Genomic DNA, 26,930 nt, shown 5'->3' with positions numbered 1-26,930 from the left:
CTGCACGGCTTACCATTCATTCTTGACTCGCGAACCGACAGGACCAGTCACTACAGAACAAGAACAACGGAGTCTGCGGATCACCACGATGATGCAACGGCGCACATCATCACCAGCGCAGTTGTGTGGCTGAAAGACCTTGGAATGGCAGGGCCAGCGTGCTGTCCGATTATGTGGTATATGCCCAAGGGCGCTGGAGGCACTGCTCTGCGTGGATAAACACAGGCCTCATCGATTTCCTTTGGGTGGCTATCTTTCATTGAGAAGGTTTGCCGTGACATCGGCGGGACGAGTGCATTGAAACCGGGTTCGCTTTAGGTACGACAAGGGTTCGTTGAGCTCTGTCTTCTTGAGCAAATGAGCTATGCTTTGTGATGTTGACAACGTTGTGAACAACATATCCATCGAGAACAGCTTATAACAAGATGATGATCTTATCCTCCCAAATCCATACCGACCTCAGGACCCTCGGATCCGGCACACAAACAAGGCTTTCGTGAGGCCTGAAGACAGCCTGTACAAGATTTTCCAACCCAGAGCTGCAGCAAATTAGACCTTTACCCCGGGGACAATCGGCTCGCCCCGCAGCGACGCAGGACGTTGTTCTCAAAGTCAGAGATCTAGCGGCGCACCTAGCGTTGATGCTTGAGCATAGCCTTCGACGTTTCTCGGTCTATCTTAGACAATTGTACGCCTAGAACGCTGCGCGAGTGAAGAGAGATTATTCAGGGTTTCAGTGCAGGGTGATAGGAACATGCTTTACCGACATTCTGGGATTCATATGACTTTCATTCCTTTTTCATATCGTCCCGTTCTGATGGTGTATCTCAGAGCGCGTCTGTTTCAGACAGTTCATGAAGACTAACTTGTTGCTGTGCTGCGCAAGAGTTTGGTCCCGGCGAGGAAGTGGACGATGTAGGCGCGGACTATTTGGACATCTTGATACCAGGCAGGAGTGACAGTCCCATCTGACTCTCGGTCTCGGCCTCAGTGCATGGAAGGGAGATTCTGGCAATTGACAGCCTGGACTTCTGTGCGTCTCTTACAATATATTAGCCCGACGCAGGACGGGAGTATGGCTGTGCTCCTTTTTTCTAATTCTAATATGCCAGTATTTTGGTATGTTGGACCTGATGCATTGGATCGCAGCAGAATCCTGCAGGTTCTCAGGGTTACCATCGATTTCCTCACTGCGGTTGCTCCGCTCAATCCGAGCGATGAACGGCGCATGTGCATCCGATCCCTCGGGAGCCAGGCAGGAACAACCATTCGTACCGCAGATTGTGGAGTATACGGATCTGATGACGGCCTTAGCCGCTTGGGAAGTTCGACGGAAGGCACTTCGCTGCAACCAAGGTGACAGTTAAAGTTGGTGGTTGGTAGGAATGCTGGAGACGTCGCCTTGTCTGGTCCCTGTGAGTAGGAGGGCTGACTAGATAGGTATGAAGTGAGCTTGTGCTAGCTCTATACGGCTACATATCACTTCACGCAGTGAGAAACATATGCCCAGGGGCCGGTGGGATAAACGGAGGCCAGAAATGCACTGCCCTGTTTATAGCTTGGATTGCTCCTGACGCTGCCTTACATTACTTCCTAGTCCCGGATTCATGAATCAACTTAACGCTCAGGTGGTTAGGGCTCGTGGCATGTAGGCTCCAGCTTGCGCCCAAGAGACTTCCACAAGCTAGCCCTAAGCGCAAGTATTCTTTTCTCACTGCACGCGTTGACGAATCCCTATGCCGCGAGTGGAAATCAGGACCGCGACTGCCTCTTCGAAAACAAACATTCCGCTTTCAACACGGACGCAGCCGGTCAATGGCTACATGGTCGGACTAGGCAAAGCACGAAGAGCCCGGGACAAGTTGCGTCCGTCATCAGACTTGGTAGCAAGGCAGAAGACGCTACATCGGCGAGCCCCTGCAACAAGCGGTGGGGATTCCGCAGCTAGAAACCCAACTGGCAGACGAAGAGTATGACAGTCACATTCCGACAGGACGTTCTCGGCCAGCTGGAGCTGGAGAGGATGCTCCTCATAGATGGCACCGGGATACTCTCGACCAGACCACCGCGTTGCAACCAAGCTATGCAATGCATGACTTGCTGCCTGTCGGAATGCGATGTGGTCTATGTTATGCTCAAGTTGGGCGTGGATGTTCTCCTCCCGGTTTTAGGGTCCTGGTGGAAGAGATGAGAGACGCTATCAAAACGTGGATTAGTCTGGGACCGTCGTAAGAAGCCCGGGGGCCAAGAAGGAGGAATAACTCGCGCAAGAAAACACGAGCCGCAATATAGTCATGAGCGCATGTCCTACTTCGGGTCTACCTATGCCTGAGCAAGGAACAATGACATGGCATCGCATGGCATGGCATGGCATGGCATTGGCCGCAAGTTGCCTAGGGGCCTGGTCATCCCCTTCACCTGCTAGGACCACGTCAGGAAGCCTTTGACGTGGCTGTACGTCCATCCACTATTATCAACGACCGCACATCGAACCAAAAGCCCAGCGACAAGATAGGGCCAATGCCACCAATTGCGTAGCCCTGACAATACAGCACCATCCCAGCCTAGAGAATTAGGCCTGGACGCTTTACGGAGGCGCGGGTGGCCTAGATGAATGGAGGTACTTGCTGGTGATACGGTATAGCGTTAAGGTCTAGGGGCATTTCGAAGCGAAAGAGCGCAGTGAACGTCTGGCTTTGAGGCGAGATACGGTATGGTAGGCTGCTGCCCGGTCGATCCGGATGGGTGAGCGTCGAATGAGTCCGGGAAGGGATCGTGGGCCTGCCTTGCATCGATGTCCCGCGGTCTTCTACTCTTGCTTCTTCTTTCGTATCGGGGGTTCGAAGGGGACTGTGGCCGTCCATTTGTCGTGGTTGCAGCTATCGGACCTTACTCATATAGCCATCTGAATTGCAACCCACCACAATAGCCAGCGCAGTGTAGTGCAGTGTGGCATCATCTCTATGAGCAGGACGATCTAATGGGACTGGGAAACAGGCGAAGGGAGTGGATGGGCGAAATGGGATGTATCGGATATCCCGGCATTTTGTAGCTGGAATATGTGCTTCGAAGGTTAGATGATGATAGACACGGGGGTCATGGGTGTGGTTTAGCATTGAAATGAATCAATTCTGGGACTGTGATTGTCAGATAATAGAAGATTACTTACGTTGTGTTCTGTGTTCGCATGGGAGACCAAGATTCGGTGTGGGGATATATATATTTGCGCGGTGCAACTCCCCTTGACCGTTTATGGTGCAATACCTTGTCTACCTCGCTGCGGTTTTATATCTGGCCCTAAGCTTATCCCCCCCCCGCAATAGACACTGTTTGTCTGTTGTCTTGAGGTAGTTGGTACTCCCAGTCTCCCTACTTACTCCGTACAAGTCCACTGAATACAGCGGCTGTCGCTAAAGCATGCCCTAGATTCCGCACCCACAATTCCGTGAAGAAAACCCGACCACGAACAACGCCGTCGTATTTAGAGAGAAAAAAAGCCCAGATATGCCTACAGATCACTGGAAAAATCGATGTAAAATGCGGAATGTGTCTTGGCACCCCATAGACGCAGCAAAAATGCAAAAAAGAAAGCCGAACGGGGGGGTCGAACCCCCAACCTTGAGATTAAGAGTCTCACGCTCTGCCGATTGAGCTAGCCCGGCTGTGATTGGTTGATGGACTCCTAACTATTATGTCTTATTAGGGCATGGCGTAAAGCAGGACAGACAGGTCGACCAGCAATGTTGTCCATGCGGGCTCGGTGCTGGGAGAATTGTTCTGGACTGGACATGACATGCGAGGGATGGCTATCACGGTCTCGACGGAGAGTATGTGCAGGATTGCATCGCATATACGCTGAGATAAGAGGCGAGACCGAGGACCGGTTGGTTTGGGATATGTATCGGCATGCCGCAAGGGGTCAATGTAATGTCACCGTTTGTGTCACAGTGTCACAACAGCGATAAGGCCAAGAACTCGAATCAAAGCTTGTCAAAAGGTAAGTCTCCTAGGCAGAATCTAGATTCACTGTAGTACTGGAGGAGGGGTTGGATGCAAGGGGCCAGTCGCGTGTCGTCCGGGTTGGAAATCAGTAGACCATCCACCCCGCGACTCTCTCCGACGCTTGGAGATTCCTGAACGGTTTTGGTACGCGCTACACAGCAGTATCACCTTGGGATGCTCCATGCGAGAACAACGACTGGTAGTCGGCTACTGCGTAGACAGAGAAATCAACGCCTCCAGCTGAACAGATGGCTGTGATCGATGTCGGGAACAATCAGCATACTGAATCGAGCGCCACAGACTGATGGCGACACCGAGCGCATCACAGATTGGCAGATGCGAGCAGAACAAGAGCCACGGGACGCGATCACTAATGGAAACTCTGCTGCAAGTGAAGCGAGGGGGTATCCATCCAGCTCGCAGAACAAGCGAGTCTAGAGTCTAGACGATCAGGGCAGCGAGACGAACGCACGCAACAAAGCCGCAGTGTCTGCACCCTAGCAAGCCAATACGAAGAACAATGCGGCCAGAATACGAGGTTAGTCGACGGTCATCAGAATAAGCGTCGGCTGAGGATGCCAATGTGCTCGTCCTGCTTGTCGGAGTCAAGCTTGCCCCAAGGGATCTTGGGTGCTGTGGCGGGCGGGCAGCGATGGCTCATCAGCGGCTAAAATGGCGACATTAAGGTTAATTGGGGGAATCGTTCCAGAAGGCTGAAGCCCAGCGGCCAGTGCCAAAGGGGGTTGTCAGCCGGCGTCGTGTCGTGGGGTGGGCGGTGGTTAGATTGGATATTGCGAGCATCGTGTGACTCCGCGGACATGGTTTATGGTGTTTGGTTCTGTGAGGCTCATGATAGGTCGTGATGCGAGTGCAGGGACAAGGGGTTCATGGTTCATCGCATGCGTGCTGTTGATGCGGATCCAGATGGAATTCGGTAGCTGTCATATCTGTCATACACGCGGTGCATCGCTGGATGTTTCTGGAATCTGACAATCACCGCGATGATCCTGACGGTCATTTCTGTTCAGGAGTCGGGATATGCGGTTTGGTGGGTTTGGATGCAGGTGATGATGACGCGATTTTACTGTTGATGAGGTGACGGGATGGTGGGGAGCCAGGGTTCTTGATTCCTGCAGGAGCATCTTGGCTGCATTTGCAATCTTGAATCCTCCAGCTTGATATCACTGTTGCAGTCTGCAGAGGCAGACATCTCCGATGCATTTCCGATACAAAGGGCGAGGATAGTGTTTCAAGGGGGAGTCGTCGTTGCGTCGTCGTAATTGAGTCCGACAACGGCAAGGCGTGCCAAGACGCTAAATTAGTCAGCGCCACTACGAACTACTCTGTGCATTTTCATTCTACACATGTCTACGGAGTGTTCGATACTAGATTGTAGCCATGATCAGATATCTATTGACAGTAATAATAAATGCATTCCTACTCTCTGACTCTGCCAACGATGTCATACTCATCTGTGCCGAGAACCCACACGTGGAGCGAGAGCTTTCACCATCTGGCCGAACGATGGCGTGTTCTCCCGGCCCTCCCATTGGCTGGCTGCTCTCCAGTCGCCCGTGATTGGCGGGTTTCCTGTCCCTGCGCGGCGGTCGGCAGCGGCAGTATCGGCCTCTATCAACTTTTGCTTCTCTGCCTTTTGACCAAAGTCTGCCGGTTTTTCATCGGGGTCATCGGTATTTATCAGTTTCATCGCATGAGCTCATCAATCGACATCAAAATCTGCCCCGAAGGACAGTTCCTGGCCAGATCCCGTGCCAGAGACCGCACAACCATGGAAGACGAGAGCTTCCAGACCAAGCGGCGCAAGCCCACTCAACCAGCGGATGGGCCCTATTACGCCAGCGCCTGGACAAGCTTAAACGCCCGCTGCCCACTGCCGCTGCTCGCTTGCTGACCGCTGACGATCCTGCTGGCCTCTGCTGGTCTTCCCTCTTCGGGCCTGCTTTTTCTGCTGCGTGGCGCGGCCCTGTGTGACGATTGATTGCTCTCGTGCAGCCCCCACAGTCTCCCGTCTCGCAAGATCGCCTCAAAGCCTAAAACCATACTTAAAACTTTCCCCCAGGCTTCATCTCTGCTGTTTTTCTTTTTCCATCATCGGTTGCTGTTGACTCGTATCCAGCTTCCCCCGGCCTTTACTTCCTCGCCGGCCTCTCGCCTCGCCCTGCCGTCTCAACGTGCCCGGTGCATTCTTCCCATCCTATCGCTCCTCTGAGTTTGCGCTATACCTTCTATATCCTTGGCTTTACGAGATCCGTGGGGGACCCTTATTCGCATTTACACCTCTCGATCACGACATCCTTGGTCCGTCTTGGTTCATTTAAAGCTTGCCTCCTCATCTACAGACATGGCTAGCCAGTTCGCTTAAATCTCTGATTTATCCGTTCTCCTCTGTCTTATCTGCGATTCACCATCTGCTAGCATTTTGTCGTGACCCCGGTGGTCTACGAACTAGGGCTCGTGTCCGCCCGACTTATATACTCTCGCCGTCTCCTCCATCTTCCCAACCACACCATGCCTAGCGATCTCGCCACAAAGCTCGGCCACGGCGCGGCCAAGGTCTTGCGCCTGAAACTGCCCGAGAAGCAACAACACGATGCCGTCACCCGCGGCGAGTCGACCTTCTCAGTCGGCACCTTTGACACCTACTCCTATGTCGAGCCCGAGCCCACCGCGGCCGAATGGTTCGCCGAAATCACGCCCTCGTGGAGAGACGTCGGCATGTACTTTTACAGACTTTTCCCCTTCCTATCCTGGATCACCCGTTATAACCGGACGTGGCTTATTGGAGATCTGGTCGCCGGTATCACCGTCGGAGCCGTCGTCGTCCCTCAGGGAATGGCCTACGCCCAGCTTGCGCAGCTGGATGTAGAATACGGGCTGTACTCGTCCTTCATGGGCGTCCTGATCTACTGGTTTTTTGCAACGTCAAAAGACATTACCATTGGTGTACGTATCTCCAGATTTTTCTCACTTCGGCACTAACAAGTAACAGCCCGTCGCTGTCATGTCCACTCTGGTTGGAAACATCGTCACGGGCGCCCAAGAAACTCATCCTGAACTTGAAGGTCACGTTATTGCATCCTGTTTAGCGATCATTTGCGGCGGAATTGTGTGCTTCATGGGCCTGGCTCGTCTCGGATTCATCGTCGATTTTATCCCTCTCCCAGCCATCACAGCGTTCATGACGGGCTCCGCCATCAACATCTGTTCCGGACAGGTTTCCACGATGCTTGGCGAGTCGGGCGTCAACACCCGAGGCGCCACCTATAGGACCATCATCGATACTCTCAAGCAACTCCCAACGTCCACCCTTGATGCCGCGATGGGTGTTACCGCGTGTGCCATGTTGTACATCATCCGCTCTGGCTGCAACTTCGCTGCCAAAAAGCAGCCGCACCGTGCCAAGGTGTGGTTCTTCGTCTCCACCCTGCGCACTGTGTTTGTGATCCTCTTCTACACCATGATCAGCGCCGCGACCAACCTTCATCGGAAAGACAACCCCGCATTCAAGGTTCTTGGACACGTTCCTCGAGGTTTCCAGCACGCCGCCGTTCCCACCGTCAATGCGGAAATCATCACGACGTTTGCTAGCGAACTGCCCGCCGCCGTCATCGTCCTTCTCATCGAGCACATTGCCATTTCCAAGTCGTTCGGCCGCGTCAACAACTACACCATCGACCCGTCCCAGGAACTGGTTGCCATCGGTGTCAGCAACCTGCTTGGCCCGTTCCTCGGCGGCTATCCCGCCACCGGTTCCTTCTCCCGAACTGCTATCAAGTCCAAGGCAGGTGTTCGAACCCCGCTGGCCGGTGTCATCACTGCTGTTGTCGTCCTCCTTGCCATCTACGCTCTGCCCGCGCTTTTCTGGTACATCCCCAAGGCTTCTTTGGCGGGTGTCATCATCCACGCAGTCGGCGACCTGATTACCCCGCCGGATGTTGTCTACCAGTTCTACCGCGTTTCGCCGTTTGACTGTGTGATCTTCTTCATCGGTGTAATTGTCACCGTATTCACCACGATTGAAATCGGCGTCTACTGCACGGTCTGTATTTCCGTTGCAGTGCTCCTGTTCCGCGTGGCCAAGGCCCGCGGTGAGTTCCTGGGTCGCGTCACCATCCACTCTGTCGTTGGCGACCACGTTATGGAAGAGACCAAGCCGGTCGGCGATGTCGACCGCACCCGCTCCATCTTCCTCCCTATCAACCACACCGACGGCTCCAACCCCGAAGTCGAGATCGAGCAGCCCTTTCCCGGCATCTTTATCTACCGGTTCTCCGAAGGCTTCAACTACCCGAACGCCAACCACTACACCGACTACCTCGTCGACACCATCTTCAAGCAAACCCGCCGAACCAACCCCTTTACATACAGCAACCCTGGCGACCGCCCGTGGAACAACCCCGGCCCTCGCAAGGGCAAGCAGGAGGAAGACCGCTCCCACCTGCCGACTCTCCGCGCAGTCATCCTCGACTTCTCATCCGTCAACAACGTCGACGTCACCTCAGTGCAGAACCTGATCGACGTCCGCAACCAACTCGACATCTACGCCTCCCCCCGCACCGTCCAGTGGCACTTCGCCCACGTCAAGAACCGCTGGACCAAGCGCGCTCTCGCCGCCGCCGGCTTCGGCTACCCCACCCCGGCCTCAGACGACGGCTTCCACCGCTGGAAGCCCATCTTCAGCGTGACCGAGATTGAAGGACAAGCCTCCGCCGCCGCGCACGCCGAGCTCGTCGCCAACGAGAACACCCGCCACGCCGGTGCCGGCGATCTCGAAAGCGGCCTTAAGCGCCCATCGCACACCGCCGAGCGGGAGACGCACGGTATTGAAGAATCGTCAAACTCGAGCATCGGCGACGACGACAAGCTGCAGCGTGATCTGAAGGATAGCAAGGCGTACCGCAACCGGCGCAAGATGGCCATGGTGCAGGGCGTCAACCTGCCGTTCTTCCACATCGACATCACGAGCGCGTTGGAGAGTGCCCTGGCCAACTCGCCGGGTGAGGACCCTGTCGAGGTGTCGAGTGAGTGAGCGTGAGCGTGAGCGTGAGCGTGAGCGTGATTGTTTAGCGATATACTCCCTGGCTGGAGCTTTGTTTTGGTCGGTTTATATATTCCCCTCGTGTTGTGTCTTGAGCGAGTGTGTCTTCGGTTATCTACTCTTACCATTATAATCTTGTTGATTCAACCAAAGGTTGATTGATTGATTGATTGATCGCACATCGTGCTCCGTATACCCATTAGCATCGCTATACTGTCGCCGCATGTACATAGATCTATCTACGAACAAATAGATTGATGCAACGCAGGTGCATCCTAGCTGTCAACCTCAACGTACAACTCCATATCCCATGCAGACCTATGCCTGCGCATACTGTAAATGTCTTCCTACCTAACCACTCAATCTATCTCACCTGCCTCACCGTGCAGGCCGTATGCATTCGTTGTTGTCATACCTACAATCCTACATACCTACTTACCTACCATAGATCTAACGTTAGTTGGTTTGTGCTCACTGCTGATGGTTACGCTGGCCAACGCCGAATCGTACATTTGCGGAGTCACCGCGTATGAACTGTCGTCGTAGTGTTGTGGAGAAGAAGAAGAAGAGAAAGAGAAGTGGAGGCCGGGAGGGTCGGTTTTGTAGGGAGGGGATTAAGGTTCTTGGTAATGCTTGCTTCGCTTCTCTTCTCTTCTGTGCCGTGGCTTAGATGTCATGGTATTTGTAAGCTCTTCTTTGTAAGCTTCTTCTGTGATTGTAGATATACTTTACATAGGACTCAAGGAGAATCAGTGGAGAAACCAACATCGACATCGAATCGACATCCGAGACGAGGTCACCCAGAGTCAGACTGTAGGTAGAGCTGGAAGGGAGCGGGGGTATCTTCGCCATGATTCCTGCTTTCCTTGCTCTCCCGTATCTGTCATTATCACCGGGATTGATCATCGTCATCATCGTCATCCTCATCATCGCTATCCCGTTTCTTCGTTGCTTGGCTAACTCTCTCTAGGTCTACGCATTTTCGGTCCTTTTCCATTCCAAGGTAAGTCGTTGTGTAGTGGTGTTCATCGTCGTCGTCTTCGTCTCCGTCTGCGTCTTCTCTAGTCATCGTCATCCTCATCGTCGTCCTCATCAGCGTCCTCGTACTCCTTATCGAGGCCCTCCTGTTCATCATCATGTCGGCCTAGTAGCATAGTGTAAGTGTTAGTGTTAGTATTTCTCATCGTCCCCCTCGTCATCGTCATCATCGCCATTCTCGTCCTCGTCCTCGTCCTCCTCGTCCTCGTCCTCCTCGTCCTCGTCCTCCTCGTCCTCGTCCTCCTCGTCCTCGTCCTCGTCTTCGTCTTCATCTTCATCGTCGTCATCGCCATCAGGGCGTCCTCTGGATTAACCGGGTTGATGTGACGTGGAATTTGACTCGAGAGCGATAGCGAGTCCAGGGGCAACCCCTCGTCCAAATCTACATCGTACTTACCTTACCGTTCATTCACAAACTCTCGTTGAAAAGCGTTATTCTCGTCAGTCGATACTCAAAGATAAGTTAGGGAAGGGAGAAAGGAAGGGAAAGCAGGCGGATTAATAATAGGTACGTCGGAACTAACAGCAGGTGCTTGGAAATCAGAAATCAGGACCCGAATCGAACCGAACCGGTTCGAAGAGAAGAGGCTTTAGTAAGGTAAATATGGTAGGTAAGGTTTCTGGAGTCATCGTATCATGCCAGTGACTCATCCCGTAGACCGGCGTGTCTATTATAAGATCCGCATCCGCATGAATCCGCTCCCAATGGAAATCAAACACCCGACCAACTACCACGTGTCCATTCGCTGTATGTCCCGTCATCCACTCTGCGATCTTGACTATGGTAGTTATCAATCAACCACTCCATAATGGTTGAGATCGCCGAGTGGATGATATATAGCAAATGCCGGAACTTAGCATGCGATATGAGAGGGTCCTAAAAACTCTGAGCCGATACCTACAATGGTAGTCTTGCGCCAACGCAAGCAACTCAGGTAGCTATCCTAATGGTTGTAATAAACATAGGTATTTTAGGCTAGATGGTTCTGGTGCAGCGGACCAAAGCAAGCTGGATGGAAATTTTCCCTCGAACCCGGATTGATGGTCAAATGTTCCACCCGGACCCCTACGACATGACGCATGCGTAAAATACTGAGCTTCACAGAACGTCCTGAGTATCTGTTCTACTGATTGTAATTGACATAGGGTAGGTAGGTGAGAGGTTGAAGCGGCTGCTGCGGGGCTCGTATATTATTCTGGTCTACAATTGTCAGTTGAGCTATGTGTCTTTTGGATTCTTATTGACAAGCAAGAGATTTCTTTCTGCACCGACTACACTACGTAGATAAACCAGCAGATTAACCAGGTTGGCGGCGTTCTTGTTCTGGATTCGGCGGAAACCACGACCGAGATAAAATGTGTGCTACTTTACGCTGGAATAGGGAGCTGGGCTTCTCGAAGCCTTTCCATACCGCAAGAGCACTCCGGACCTTAAAGTCGTAAACGATGAGAACGGAAAAGTCGAAGCTCGAGCGCGGCTGCCTTTAAGCTTTTCGATTTGTCATTGCTGGCCGTGTAGCCTCAGCCGCGAGGATGTGTGGACCGAGTGTCCCTTGGAGAAGCCGGTCTCAAACTTCAACCTCTACACTAGTAAGACCTCTACATTAGTAAGAGGGTGACTCACCGGGGAACGACGGAACTCAAGCCTGAAGGTTCGTCTCGTGCAAGCGGACTGGCTCGGGCAGTTAAATAGCCCAGAGCAGCCCAAAGCACTCGAGCAAAAGCATCTTCCAGCAAAAGGATACCCAGTAAGCAGACCCGATGCGGGAGAAAGAAGAAAAGGATATCGAGATTCGAGTCTCATCGCCGTCGTAGTAAGGAAGATCGGGGAGGGTCGTAGGGGATGTGAAAAAAGTGAATAGCGCGGTCCCTGCACGCGCAGTGCAATATAACAATAAATCGATGATCAATAGCCCGTAGGTAAGTTGCGATATCTGTGTTTTGTTAGTCTATCAGTGGAGGAAGGCTGTATCATGTCTCTTGTCGCCATTCAGGATCCGCCTGTCTTTGTCGGTAGGAAAGTTGGACGTTTTTTGTGTGCTGGATTTAGGTGGAGGATTGGTTTTGAGATCTTCATGGGTGACTTCCGTCTTCTTTGTATGAGCTATGGAAGGACGTGGAAGGGATATTAATAATGGGGTTCTATCCTTACAAATCATGACGCTCGGTTCTCTGATATCCAGGTAACAATAGCCCAGGCCAGTCGGACAAGGCACAAAAGATCCTGACCATACATTGTGAGGGCTCACCACATCCGCCAGACAAGTCTTAGGCAACAAGGGAATTCCCTGGAGGAGAAAAGCTTACTAGCCTCCAGCTTCATGGAACAGGAGATGGGAGAAGAGATGACCAGGATGCGGAAGATATTAGCCAGTCGTGGCCGGCAGTTATTTTATTTTGAAATGCTCGGAATATCAGATTCTCGCCGTTCTGGTTAAAGATTAAGAGTCTAGAAAGCATGATGTCGGTGAAATTATGTATTAAAACGTTAATATAAGTGTAATCTAATAAACGGCGATATCTAAAGCCGTTGTTGCGTATATGAATTAAACTTCCGGTGGCTTGTAAGATATAAAGTGTAGAGCTCCTATACTGCAAGGCGGATTTAAGAGGGCTGGACTTAAGATGACTACCTGGGCTTACAAATATTCTGCAAAGAACTTACGCTCTTCCTTCCTGTACAATCCAAACGTCCATCCGCGTCACCATCCCCTCTTATAACTAAATCTTCACCACGGGCCGCACTCCAGCTACCTATGCCTGCCAACACATACCGTCCCTTCGAGCAACCTAAAGATGGCCAGTAAACAAAGACACCGTGAGAATTGCCTATATCTATCTATCTTCGCCTTCAGCCTACAATTGTGAGTTGGATTCATCCGGGCCTCCCAGCTCCCCCAGATTTATAATCATGTTGACTAATCACCAACGCTTCGGACATTTTTGCCCTAAGTTGGTGCGGACAAACTAGCCTACTTTCCGCACCAATGCTTCCATACTTCTATTTCGGGCTTATACAAAACGGATCCAGGCACCAAAATGCTCAATATTACTCCGTTACCTTGGACCTGGATTTCAGGACAAATGACCCTTATTGGCCTTGCATCGGTACACCCGGCAAGGTCCTCCGCCCTAACTAGCAGGAAGGGAAAAAACACAGCATTGTTAATATAGCTATGCTAGCCATTCTGTTTTCTCTATTGCGAGGCTCTGCTACCCATCAACGTGTCCGAAACATTCGGATCGGACGTTTCATACAATATTAATACTGAATTATAAATGGCGGCTTTCACGCCCCATAGGTACGGAGTACCAATAGATATTGTCTAGCAAATACAGCACCTGCACTGGAGAACAATTACCTCAGAACCCTAGCCCTACCGCAAGGCTCCGTAAAATTTGGAATCCCAATTCTGTGGAGATTCGGCACTTCGTTCAATGCCTTTGAGGATTGCCAATTGGATTGGCAGAGCCCAAGCGCTGCTGAGGCTCTGTGTTTTCTTCTTCTTAAACGTTCAATATTTTAAAGGCATTGGATTCGCCCGAATAACGCGAATGATTGGCGCGGGATTTGGAAAGAAATACGTAGCGCTTGGAACGACCGTCCGCAGATGTGACGATTAATAGCTAAGCTCACGGAGTTGGTTGGTCACTGTACCGAACAATTCGGGCGTCCAGCCCTAAACCTACATCCACCCATAATAAAACCAAACATGTCATGCTTTGCAAAGTCCACCTCATCCCATCCAAGTACCGACCGACCACCGTGATATCAAACCCGATGATGGTCTATTTTCGAGTCGCCTTCATGTTGCAGTTCCAGGTGGTTTGCATTATGATCTTGCTAGATACCGTAGTGTAGGAAGAAAGGATTACGTTGTAGAGCGAATCTGAAGTCGGATGAGATAGAAGTAAAAGTGCAGCTGATGATGATTCCGAATGATCTGAAGACGTGAGTAGAGTAGGATGTTACGGCAGAAGTAGCAAGGATCTCGATTAACGGGATTCACTGGACTACAAGCGCTACCTGCAAAGGTGTCGAAGCTGAAAGAATTTTGGATTTATAATCATGCTTATTAATACCTACATGATTCCCTCCAGCCACCAAGGCCAACTCGCAAGACCTGAAATAATCTACAACAAATGTACCTAAACAATCCAGCACCACGCCGACAACCAACAAGTTCAACTACCGACATCGTCTTGAGCCACGACTGCATCGTTCGTAAAAGAAATCCAAACACCGATGGAGACACGTCCATCTCGGTGTCCGTCTCAGTCTCGCCAGCCGTATTATCTTTGGATTTTCTTCGGGAACTGGGTGTTGTGTTGAAGTTCGTCGACCCGTCTGTATCCGATTCTGTTAGTTCTGTTCTTATTGTTGTGTTTTTGATTTCTAGCTGTGCTTTTACGCTTTGATTGCGGATGGAGAGCGGAGGCAGCCATGCTTGCCTATAATCTCCATTGCTTATAAATACACCTAATTGGGCTTTGTAATAGCCTACCTAGGGTTAGGTTCCTATGGTAGCTTGAGCTTATTGGCGTGCCTGAGGCCTGCGGAGCCTAGTCGGGAAGTCAGACAGTTGCATTTCGCCTTGCAGGTTTCTTTTGATGCGCATTGGGACCGTGATTTGCCAGATTGAAAGGTAGCACTCATATTCATCACCTTGTCCAGTTACCCAGTCCGAAGGTAGGTAGGTGCCAAAACTGCCTTCCAACCCTTACGGAGTATTGGGGGGAGTATCCAACCAAGCAGTTAAAACCCTAACCAACAAATTTAGACCAACTGGGAATAAGAATCTGTCTCTAGCCTGTCTTTGGTGCAGTACTCTAGGTATTTCACGGCCTTCCTACCAGTTCAGTATACGAGCCTAATCTTTCCATCGAATGCGCTTTTTAAGGGACAAACTCAATGGAAATCAGAGAACTTGGGCTTCTGGAGGAACAGCAAATATTGGACAGTAGCAGTAGTAGTGGTAGTAGCAGTAGTGCATTCACAGCATGTGATCCTCACAATATCTTTCCTTTGGCTTATCCACCCCCTTGCAATCGCAGGCCCCGGTTGTTCTTCTTTGTTTCCCGAGCCGGCGTAAGGATGGACAGCGTTGCCACCGACCAGCAAAATACGGATGGGAAACAAAGAAGTGAGACAGGGAACGCGCTTGATGGAGTCTGGAGATGGTGGAGTGGAGCTCTTGCTATTCGATAGCATCCCACCATAGTATCTGACTGACTTATTACGGCTTCGCTTTATTAATCACAGTTGAAGCTGGGAAAGGTGAGCAGAATGCCGCTGGCTAATTGTAAACAATAGGTTGTATAGGGTCCTGTGCACGCACGCTCTACCTAGGTAGTAATAACTTGTCTTTATTGTTTGTTTGTAATTCCTGTTCCCTGGTCCTTGGCCGGATTAACTTATTAAGGTAAGATGACCACCCTATCATTCTTCAAGGGATTATCCAAACTGCACCGTATCCTGACTCCCCAGCATTCTCGTCGTAACTCCCACCCGTCACGTCTATCATGGGCCCGGGCAAGAGAAAGCTAAAGAGAGCTGACCCTCACCTAGCGGTATATCATCCTTCTCACACTTTGGGTCTTGTTTCTCCAGGAGGGGGAGCAGAAGAAGAAGAAGAAAACCAAGATTAACAGTGACTCCAGTGACCAAGATCTCGAACTCTGGTCCGCACCGAACGACCTCAAATCTCTTGCGTTACGCGGATTCGGCTTTCCGCTCCACGAGCCCAGCGACCTCAAGGGCACAGCCAAAGGCTTCGCCGACGAGCTATAGGGCAAAGTATCAGCATGGGTTGAGAAATACACTGGGAATAACATAGCAAAGCTAGAGAAGAAGCTATCCGCAAAGCAGTGGGAAGACATTATCAAGGCAGCGGTGCTCTACTGCGTCCAATGTCCCTTGGAGCTCTGGAAGACCCTCCTTCCTGCCTCTGTTTACCAGCGTCTCCCAGCCTTCTGGCGCACGTGATTATCAATAAGAGGCTGTGGAGCGTCATGCGTAACCCGTTCTATTTCATGGATCCCGACTATAACCACGACAAGGTGGTACCCCCTGCCCTTTCCACCTCGACCCGCCGGCAGGCTTCGCCCCCTATATCCAGCAGCTCTTTGAGCGGATGGTGGACGGTATGCTATGTTCCCCCACCCCGGATGTTTATGTTCGCCGACAACCTTCCAGCTACTGACTCTCCCTCACAGGCAGACGCGACGACGCCATCAAGTGCCGCCAACTCATGCTCCGGGCAATAACAAAGACAGCCACCCCGGCAATCCCTGGACCTTGGCTGCAGAGATGGAGCCACGCATGGATATGGCGAAGGAGAAACTCACTGAACGGCTTCTGCGCGCCAGCCCACTCAACCTCTTACTTAGGGGCCCAGTTAGCAAAGAACAGCGCGAGGGGACCGCCGAGCTGTTTACCCTGGCCTCTAAGTTCTCCATCCTCTGTGGCCTCACTGATAAGGAGTTCTAGTACCGCGAGTGGAACAAGCTCCCGCTTTACGGGAGCCGGTACTCGCGACTCATAGAGCTCGATGCCGTCAGCAAGGCCGCGCTGAACGACGACGACGACGTTGACCGGGTCCTCGAAAGCCGAATCGTTGTATTGACGCTGCGCCCAGCGTTCAGTTACAAGGCTGACGGGCGCCGTGCCGGCCCAGAAAGCAGCGAGCATGTTATTGCCAAGGCGATTGTGGTGGTGGCCAGGATGGAGGCCCCGCTGGTTGAGGACGAAACGGCTCGGCCGGACTTTCGCTCGGGGAAGAACAGGCTCTTTGGAAATTTCACCTCGGAGATCGCGGGCAAGCTCTAGGGGTACTTCAAGTCGCTGTTCTAGAGGTACGATGATGACGGCGATAACGTCACGCAGGTTACTCGCCTGGGGGAGCAGGTGTCATATGCGGTCTATGACGCTTGAGACAGCCTGCGTTGGTCTGTGAGTCGTGACTTTACCGTATCCGAGTGGAGTTTGCTTTTCTGATCCAACTTTGCCGCAATCGCTCTCACTCTATCTGATGTACGGAGTATCTAGTTCTGGTTCTGTGTGCTATTCTCCACCACCATTTGCAGTGCATGAGGCAGTTCAGTGTGCCTGCCTCAGGTGGCTCCCGTACCGTGGGTAGCGAAGCGAAATGGCCCTGTCCTTGTTGAGCAAATGCGAGATGGTGGCCGGAGCAAAATAGAGAGTTGTGCCTTGGCAGTGAACGGAAGGTTGTCGTGGTTGCCTGAGCTGTTTGAGACATGAAGCCCTCTCTTAGGTACCTACCCTCCTACCCACCTGGGTAGGTGCTCCTCACTTGATCCCTTCAACACACCCCGGTCGTATGTACTACACACCTGCACCTGCACCCCATGTAGATTGCCACTCCGTTGCAGAGTCCTCCGTAATGATCTATTCCTCCACTGCGCAGTACCCCCCGACCACTTACATAACTTCCACCCAGAAAGAGCCGCTCTTCTCACCCATTCCCGTACCTCTTTGACCATTCCCTTTTTACATCCATTCTTCTTCTAGTCACGCAAGTCCTAAGCTAAAGCCCCGCGAATGCATCGTCTGACGCAAGGCTCACAATCTTATCCTGTGCAGGGCATCGTGTCGCCTTGCTGAGAGAGAGCAGTTCGGCGTCCTTCTCTTCGTGATATTAGTCGGTTTGCGTACTACGTGGGGAATTGTGAGCCTACGGGACAGGAGTTCTACGTGGAGATATTTGTGTCTAGAGCAGAAAAGGAACTCAATTGGCAGTCTGGTTAAGGAAATACTAAGCCAACGCGATCTGGTAGATAGGAAAGAAGGGCACAAGGAAAGGAAAGCAGAAGCAAAGGAAAGCAGAAGGTAGCAAAAGCAAAGTCAAAGGAAGACCCATCTTTGTGTATCTAATCTCAACCTAACAATCATGCCAGTCAGGGCGTCCGTCTCCAAACATCGTCAGAATGTCGGTGGCAATTGGGGTTCAGCAAAAGCAGGCTTTCGCGTAACCTATCATATCTCGAAAGGTTAGCATCCTTGTCAGATGGACTGAGTGTTGGCTAAGGAGAGCAGGAACACATCGCGTAGGGGTACGTACCTCGCTACCTAGCATCTAACATCGCAGCAACACGAAATGCACACCCCGAAGCGCCTGTAAACGCACTTGAAGCTCTGTTATCCATCTTGCTGTGCTCCACTCGGTACCAATAAGCACCACTGTCTAAGATATTGTCAGCATGCCAATGATTTGCGAAGTTGAGTGGCGATTTGAAGAGAATGCGAGGGTGCACTGCTCTGTTGGGGAACTTACTACCGCGTTATCAGAGCGGGTTCGCAATCTGTCACCGATCCATCCGTACAGATCGTTTTGGGTCCACAAGAAAGTCGGTAAACCAGTCGCCCTGAGATCCGTTTCTTCGTCGCTGGTTGTTTGGGTCTCAAAACTCCGAACGCGCTGTGGGTAGGTTAGATGTCTCCTTGGAAAGGATGCAGGGCAACATGTAAGTCACTTACGATTTCGCTCTCACGGTATATAACCTCCAGCAGTTGATCGCCCGTCTGTGCGAATCCCGATGCGTTAGTAGACTTCGTAGTGTCGAGGGGCCGAATCTTTATCCATCCTAAGTTGGACTTCACTCCCCTCGTACACGCGCCTAATCAAGCTCTCCGATTCCTGAGAAAATGTTTCACCGGTGAGGCGAACTTGGTCGTTCCACCCCGGCCGTTGAAGGGCGTACTCAAACGCCTGCTGATTCACCACCTGGGCCATCCCCTCCGGGAAATGGACTACCCATTGTATGGGATGAAGGTTGGTAAGATCTCGACCGAGAGGAAGGCAAGTCCTGATAGACTGCCTCACTCTTCCCCCGAGCCAAGATAACCATTGCCCCGGGTCGGATACATTGACGTGATCGAATCGTGCAATACGAATGGGTGTCCCGGGCTCGGCAAGAAGTTGTTGGCTGTTGAAAGGGCGAATGTTGGAGCTGGATGGGCGAGTGTTGAAGCTGGGGGGCTAGCGTCGGAATCGTAGGAGCAGTAGACGACACACCCTGCATGGCTGTTATTAGTATGATCTCTTGATAACGAAGCGGAGGACTGTCTGAAGTAATGACCCACAAGTATAGAAGGTGCTCATACAGACCACAACGGTCAAGCCAATCTGCGACATTTTGTAGCGTTCAAAAACGATACGAGATGGTCAACGACGGATTTGAGCGGGGAAAAATGGGAGAGAAGGTTGTGCGGATAGGAAAGCAAGCTCTGAGGAAGGTAGAGAAGGCGAATTGCAGAACTCAACTGTGCGGCCGTCACACCTTTATGTAGGCCACAGCCAGGTGGGGTGGGCAACGAGGTTGAGAGGCAGCTGAGTAGAGCTCAGACATGGCGGTTTGATCCTGGTAGTGGTCTTATGCGCTGTAAGAGCTGTTCTGCGTCAAAGCTAATCAGCAGCCGGGAGCTGGACTCAGTTGTGATAGCAGGCACCGCCAGCGGTGGTCTTTACGCTTCTAGAAGCTTGACCACGGCCCAAGCCACCTTCCTTGGCGCAAGAAACAGCTTCTGCACGTTTCCTGGCCTGGATACCGTTGTGAGAGACGCGAGTCGGAGTGGGAAACGCGGCGAACGTATGGAAGCTGGGTTCCCATGACCTCACTGAGTCATTCGCATGGGCGCAGGTTGCGGGCATTCGGACGGACCGGGGCAGTGGGACGGTGCCGATGAATTGTTTTGGGAGTTGTCTAAAGCCATCTCAAAACAAAGGCCTGCGGGATTGGCCGATGGAAGGTGGACGCTGGCAGGGCACAAGGTTTGCGTGTCTGAGTTCTGGAAGAAGTCAGTCTCCTCACTGGCATTTCTGTCTTTCCCAGGGCCGATGGTAAAAATCAGGAGGGCACCCACAGTTCTATTATCAGGGGAGATCTTTCCGGCCGCGATGGGTGGTGGTTGCCAGAGAAGGACCATGGGAAAACAAAGAGGGAAGAGATGTGTTGCAGGTGGCTGGAAATACCTAAGGTTGCACAGGGTCATGTGCCGCTACCGTAGGTAGGTCGGAATGCGGTGGTTGTCTTTGTCTCTTTCCTGTGCCCTCGTCACTTCGCCACCCACATCCCTGAGGTCAGCCATGGCTACTGCCTTATTAAAGGCTTCTGCAGAGGCTCATTCTTCAGTCGTTCTACTGTCCTGCAACACTATCGTCCCATCATCATGCCCAAAAGAAAGCCAAAGAACGCCGGACGCGCCGCAGCGGTATGCTATCTTCCATATTCCTGGCCTTCTGCGCTAACACCCCTGCTTTCACAACCAGGAAAACAAAAAGGCGAAAGAGGACCCTTCGGACGAAACGAAGATCGAACCGCTTGACCAGGACTTCGAGCTTTTGGGCATTCCGAGCCCCGTCGATGAGATGAAGGAGCGAGGGATCTGCTTTCCAGAGCGCTACCCACGAGGCTACCTGAAAGGGACGGCTAAAGGGCTTGCCGCTGAGCTCGAGAACAAAGTCGCCTCTTGGTCGGAAAAGTACGCGGTAAATGATATGGCGAAACTGGAAAAGAAACTGTCGTCAAAACAATGGGGAGAGGTCATCCAGGCGGCTGCAACCTACTGCGCCCAATGCCCGGTTGATCTGCTGAAGGGCTTGCTCCCTTCCTCGGTCTACCGGCGTCTGCCTGAGCTTCTTGCACATGCTATTGTAAATAGAACCGTGTGGCGGATCGTGCAAACCCCGTTCTATTTTGTCGAGCCAGAGTACCTCAACGACAAAGTAGCAAAGGTAAACCCCTTCGTCTACCAACCCCCTGCAGGTTTTGGGTTATATCTCCGCCAGCTTTTTCAGACGACAATGTGGGGTAAGTTGGCCTTCATATTTCTGGTCAATGATGAACTCACTTCCGCAGCCAGACGCGAGGACACCATCAAATGGCGACAACTCCTGCTTCGATCCATCGCGACACACACGTCAGCCGTTGACCTACATTGCGGTGGCGGCATGAGCCTCAGCTTCGAGATGCAAGGCCGGATGGACACTGCGAAAGAAAAGCTCACCAGTCTGCTTCTCCAGGGCCCGCTTCACCTCCTCCTCAAGCATTCCTCTATCAGCAAGGAGCAGCGCAACAAGCTAGCCGACATCATTATGCTAGCAACCAAGTTCTCCATCGTATGCGGCATAACAGACAAGGAATTTAACTTCCGGCTCTTCGACCAGCTGCCGCTCTACGGAAGCCGGCACTCGCGCATGATGGAACCCGATGCCACGAGCAAGGCCGCACAGAGCGACAAAGACGTTGACCGTGTCCTCGAGAACCGGCTTGTTGTCTTGACGCTCCGCCCGGTTTTCACCTACAAAATCGGAGTCCAGCGCATGGGTCCGCCCTCGAGCGAGCACGTTGTCGCCAAGGCAATCGTCGTATTGGCTAAGAAGGAAGCGCCGAGGCCTGTGGTCGACGAAGCAACGCACGCTGGCCCCGCTGGGAGCGAGTCTAAACACCATTTGTTCAGCAACTTGGACCCCGGCGTCGCTGACAAGCTCAAGAAGCCGTTCAAACACCAGTTCAACATGTACGATGACGACGGTGACGTTGCATCCAGCAATATCACCCCGCTGGGAACTGTGATGTCCTCTGTGATCAAGGATGAGTAAGTCCATTGCCAATATGGCTCTGCCCAGGGTGACCTTGAAGACCTTCGCGTTTTGCGCGTTTGCCTTTCCGTTACCTATTGGGTCGCGGGGGAGGGAGGTGCCTACCAAAAAAGCTTTTCTGATTTCTTCCTACTTGGTTTGTAACCTGTGTTTTGTTCTGATTGCTTGCTCTTCTGTCTATGTATTGATTTCTATGTCTCCTACAAATTGCTTTCGTCCTATAGCCCAGTAAGCCGCTCTTCTTTCCATCTTATACAGTGCGTAGCCCTTCCCACTCCACTATGTGCGCCGTCGCCGGAATACGTACGTGAGGACTAAACTTGGACATGTCAATGACCTAACAAGCAGAGGTTAAGCCCTAGCATAACAGTACTGTGTCCGATACTGTGTCCGCCCCCCGTCCATAGGAGGAAACTCTACTTTGCATTTTGCTTCCCTACTTAAGAATTGTCATACGGGCCACACCGCATGCGCGTCTCGCGGACCCGCCAAGAGCGTTCGGAAAATGCGATCGGGAGCCGCTGCCAAGACTTACAGTACCGTACCGTATTACGGCCTGGCAGCCGGCGCGGCTGTTAGCAATACGGTACGATGCAACAGACGAAGAAACAACAGGGTTGATTGCGAGTTATGGAGATGCACTTGCTCTTTATTGCTGGCTACTGAGTCTGTCTCCTAGTGAGAGGCAGCAACCGGATCCCGACGCGACGACTTTACCGTACCGTACAGTTTACACCCCGGCCAAGGCGAGGGAAGCTCTTCTGGGATACCGTAATTTGAGCGCGTTGCGCCCTCCTCCTGGATTTATTGAGATACCTTCACGGTCAATCGGCGCTGGATATATACTCCGTACAGCTACCCTTCAAGCCCGAGGGCAATAGGTCGACACGTAGAAGAGCCTGAACACGCACAGTGCGCAAGTGGATTCCATGGGCCCAGGTTCCTCCTCCCCCCAAGACACCGACGGCGCCCTGGCGCAGAACACTGGGATCCAGCGCATTGGGTCGGTGCCCTGTTCGGCGTTCGAGAATTCCAGGTATTGATTTCACGGTCCTGAGCAACACCGGAAGCAAGACTCCCCATACAAGTCCACCTCCTCCGTCCAATTGTAAATGGGCTGCAGACCGGAGAGATGCCGCGACTAGCCCTTCAATCGCCGTGCTAGCGCCGCTAACCCAGGGAGTTCGATCGAGACGAGGGACCGGAGGGGACCAATACGAATCGTAGGAAAGGGATTCGAGTCAAGACAGCCCGGCGCCAAATGCTCTGGCTTTGGCCTTTTTCGAGGACCCGTGCGATCCATTCGGCATCGAGCAACCGTTGAAATCGAAACTGGCTGATTGGAGAGGAGGAAGGACCACCGTTCACGTAGATTCGTCGCCGACAAGCGAAGGCACCTGCATCTTTCCAGTAGGACAGGAGGACTCGGGAGAACTCACAGTACGAAGGAGTGGGCGGCCTTTGCGGGATGCAGAAGCATGTTTTGTGTGACCGACCTTGTTGCGCACCCACCCGGAGTGTGCTTTTGCTTCTGCTTCTGCGACCTAGGCGCGAAAGGCCATGTCGGAAGCTTCGCGAGCCCGGGTCCGTACGCATATAATATCGCGGTGGTCAAGGATGAGGGCGACGCGAAGGGGGCTTAAAAGAGTAATGGGCGACTGCAAGCATGATCGGAGGCTGAGCGGCGTCACGAACCTTGCGGCAAGGCAAGCGGAGTTCCAATACTGTTATTGCTGGGCGGAGGCCGAGTGAGGGCAGCGAAGTCTGAGTCGAGGCAGATCCGTTTGTACTCATCGGATGAGCTTACTTCGCGGTACGGTAACAGGAATCGAGCTTTCGCGCGCTGGGCTTCCTGAGAACTTGTCATGATGCGCAGTGAAAGGAAGAAGCGGCTACTGCACTGCCTCCTGCTTTAGACTTAGTTGCTTTGCTACCAATGCCAATAGTGCTGACGAACATGTGGGCGCTTGAATGGTGGATTGAAGGAGAATGGAATATTTAGCCTGGTCTGACTCTGGTGGGATATATGGAAAAAGAAAAGACCATACAACGCGTCGCGCTTGTGTGTTTTGTTCCCATGACAACCGTCAGTGATCCCTCGCTGCCTTGGTCAAGGTGAGTATGCCTGATTGATCTTTTTATTTCTTATTGATTTGGGCTTTATTTGCGCTTCAGCAGCTACATGATATATTGTGAGATAGACGGCGAACACTGGGGAATGACAACTGTTCAATGACACTCTGCGGGATAACCAGGATCACAATGTGGGCAGATCGGACCATTATATATCTCGATATTATTTCCCGACCCTGTGGCGTAGATGAAGCAGTAGCATAGAATACAATATGTGGTAGTACCAGTAATAAAATGACTTAACTAAGAAGAATATATGAAGTGTTTTTTTAACACATTGCTGGCATATTTATGGACCTTCACGATCTGCTCCAAGGACAAACTTAGTTCGAAGGTATTTAAAAGCCCTCCAGGTGGGCGAAGGACTTTTGCATGTTGAAAGAGGGTCTGGAGAGTCACTTTTACATTTACTTGGGAGAGGTGGTTAGAGCTGCTCCTACTACCCAGACTGTAAAATGTTTCGACTTTCAGCATGTCCGGGTCGTAGGCTCCCAAGCTTATTGGCTTCTTTGTGTTCTTCTAGAATCGCCTGAGCTGGGCTGGGAGCCAACAAAGAGACAAGAACAGACAACGATTACCCCACGGGAACAGCACGGTCTCAACCCAGCAGGGCTAGAGAGTCAATTGAGTTCTGAATCGAGCCGTGAGCGTGCTTTTCCAACGAGATGCCGCTTGCTCCTCTTGTAAGTGGGAAGGCCACCGTTCTGACAAAGGCAGCCAGTCAACCTGATCGCAGCGACAGCGGTGGTGAGATTGGCATTGAGCAGATCCTCGGGGACGTCTTCCATGGCTGGTGCTCTTGAAGTGCGCAGTTCTTTGTCGAAAGCGCCGCCATTGCGACTGTGCGAGTTCGGGCGCTGAAGAAGTTGAGCCGTAAAGGCAAACAAAGAATACGGTACCCAGTGCTCTTCGCCGTGTCCCCGCCCATCAACAATGGCATGCGATCTGGAAATATATTGGCGATGACGTGACACGCGGAGCTCGCAGTCCTAGGTACGGTATTGCCTCTAATTCCAAACATACTCCGTCAACACTGTATCATCGCAACCAAACACCGCAAAATGCCGCGCCAACCCAAACACCCAACCAACCTGACCATCATCTTCAACTGCCGCGAGACCTATACATGTGAGCCTGAATCGGCCCCCGTTGCCCACTCCGCATCTAACAACCCGTAGGGTGCGCAGTCTACGACCGCCTACCACGCGCAATAAACCCGCCCCTTCATCTCGCAGAGTCGAACCCAATCCGCCCCCTTCGCAGTCTGGACGGACTCACAGTAAAAGCGAAGCTCAGGAGCCTGAGACGCGCCGTCTTTGACTTTGGTGCTTCGCTCCAGCCCCTCGGCCGCGAATGGACCACCGCCCCCACTATGAAATGGGAGGTCCATATTGGCCGGAAACTGAAATACAGCGCTGAGCGAGAGCCGTTTGAGACAGCGCTGCGTCGCACTGGTTGCGAAGACGTGGTCCATCTGGTTGCGCAGTGGTTTGATGAAGACCGGGCTACCTTGGCCTGGGCTGCTGCTAGCTTTAGAGAGATACCTTCTGGTTCTTTTGGGGTGAGTGAAATCACCATTGTTTGGATTTTCCGACCATACCACGTGGCGGACAGAGTTGACATGAGTTGATGCGCATTTATAGTCGGCCGACCAGCTCATCACGGTGAGAAGGCTCGCCAAATGGACTGTGAGTACCACGCCATGCCATCCCAAAGTCGTAGCGTCGTCCTCACTCGAAACCCCCAGCCGGCCAGACCTGACCCATTCCACATAGGACCTAAGCTCCTACGCTGAAATAACCAACGCGGACGGAATATTCACAGCGACCGATTTCGTCTCTCGCTCAATGGCCAAAGCCCAGATCCAACAGTGGGTGCTTGAGAAGCTGCTGCATGTGCGAGATCTCCGGGATGGCCCCCGCCCCCGGCCGGTAACCTCTCACTCTGGCAATGCTTCACAACTAAATCGGCTGCTTGCAACGCCGCGCAAGTGGTTTGGTCTTGGTTCTGACACGGGGCCACTGAATGCTGCCCAAGGGGCTGGAGCGCCACGAAGTACATCCCCAACCAAGACCGAGCAGATGCTTGCAACCTTATCGGAGGGCCCTGATACGGCGGTAAGCTCCCGCCTTGTACCTCGACGTCGCGTATCTCACGGAAGAACTGACCTTGGCAAATATCAGGCAGTTGTTGTCCTCGCAGGGTCACGAGGGGAAGAGTACTTCGGACACGCCCAAGCGGCCTTGGAGAGTCTCCCAATGGTCCGGGTGCTAGTGCTCAAGTGGATAGGTGGTTAAATACCATACTATGCTACCCGAAGCTTCTTCGACTACTCTAAGCCCTTTTCAACTGTGAAGGAGCTCATCTAGCTGCGCTCAGCGAGGCTGGGGATGGTTTCCCCGACAAGCTAGCGCGAGTTTTGTACTGGGCTTGCATTTCATATGGCCCAAAAGCACGAATGAGTTGTAGATTGACGCGATACGGGCATTGGTTTGTTTCCGCAAGCAATGATCAATGAGTCAAAGGTACGTTTGGGGTGAGTAGATCCGTTTGACTGGGCGTGACCTATATCTCGCATCGAAATGAATCGTCGTATCATTCTTTGCGGATGAGATCCAGAGGGGTTCTGCACTTGGGGAATCCGTATGGCTAGCTCCGCTTCGGGGAGCGTCATGCGACTCACGGGTTAGAACTGGGACACGGTCGGGCCCTCTGGTGCGAATGTCTGGTCTGGCCTGAGGTGGCATCGGAGCGGGTGGATGGAGGGCTCTTGGTGCGGTTTCGGACAATGTTCTGAAGGAAACCTGGACCTGAGGTATCGTCAAGAGCCAAAGAGGCATGCAGAGTGAATTGGATATCCGCTGATAGCAGGTACAAGTAGAATCAAAATTGAGGCCGACTTGGAGGAAATGGAATGGATCACCCTGGGCAGTGGAATCAAATTGGGGAGGACCAATGGCAGGGAGAGGGTGCCTGGCCGGTGGGTCCGTTTGTGACTCCTCCCACTTCCTCCAGGCGCCCGGACTCACTCCCGACACCCCAACACATCCATCTCCTTCACACCACCGACAGTTTCT

General features: G+C 52.3%; 4 protein-coding genes across 4 annotated transcripts; 3 read left to right on the top strand and 1 right to left on the bottom strand.

The window, feature by feature from the left end:
* Nucleotides 1–6,531: 6,531 nt before the first annotated feature.
* On the top strand, nucleotides 6,532–9,052 carry DSM5745_10468 (SLC26/SulP family anion transporter; the record flags this gene model as incomplete). The annotated part of the gene is made up of 2 exons (XM_026752484.1): nucleotides 6,532–6,966; nucleotides 7,013–9,052. The coding sequence occupies 2 exons, from the start codon at nucleotides 6,532–6,534 to the stop codon at nucleotides 9,050–9,052; spliced, it is 2,475 nt and encodes an 824-aa protein (XP_026598927.1).
* Nucleotides 9,053–18,195: 9,143 nt separating this feature from the next.
* Nucleotides 18,196–18,877, bottom strand: DSM5745_10467 (uncharacterized protein; the record flags this gene model as incomplete). The annotated part of the gene is made up of 4 exons (XM_026752483.1): nucleotides 18,196–18,303; nucleotides 18,394–18,537; nucleotides 18,597–18,641; nucleotides 18,827–18,877. 4 exons carry the CDS (start codon nucleotides 18,875–18,877, stop codon nucleotides 18,196–18,198), a joined length of 348 nt encoding a protein of 115 aa, XP_026598926.1.
* Nucleotides 18,878–20,288: 1,411 nt separating this feature from the next.
* DSM5745_10466 (uncharacterized protein) lies at nucleotides 20,289–21,720 on the top strand (the record flags this gene model as incomplete). The annotated part of the gene is made up of 3 exons (XM_026752482.1): nucleotides 20,289–20,330; nucleotides 20,389–20,929; nucleotides 20,978–21,720. 3 exons carry the CDS (start codon nucleotides 20,289–20,291, stop codon nucleotides 21,718–21,720), a joined length of 1,326 nt encoding a protein of 441 aa, XP_026598925.1.
* A 3,194-nt stretch (nucleotides 21,721–24,914) lies between these two features.
* DSM5745_10465 (uncharacterized protein) lies at nucleotides 24,915–26,150 on the top strand (the record flags this gene model as incomplete). The annotated part of the gene is made up of 5 exons (XM_026752481.1): nucleotides 24,915–24,981; nucleotides 25,032–25,414; nucleotides 25,497–25,541; nucleotides 25,629–25,970; nucleotides 26,037–26,150. 5 exons carry the CDS (start codon nucleotides 24,915–24,917, stop codon nucleotides 26,148–26,150), a joined length of 951 nt encoding a protein of 316 aa, XP_026598924.1.
* Between the last annotated feature and the right edge of the window lie 780 nt (nucleotides 26,151–26,930).

The sequence above is a fragment of the Aspergillus mulundensis genome (assembly GCF_003369625.1).
Source record: "Aspergillus mulundensis strain DSM 5745 chromosome Unknown scaffold_15, whole genome shotgun sequence".
Taxonomy (NCBI): Eukaryota; Fungi; Ascomycota; class Eurotiomycetes; order Eurotiales; family Aspergillaceae; genus Aspergillus; species Aspergillus mulundensis.
The sequence above is the reverse complement of the archived record's forward strand: the minus strand, read 5'-3'. Positions and strand labels throughout refer to the sequence as shown.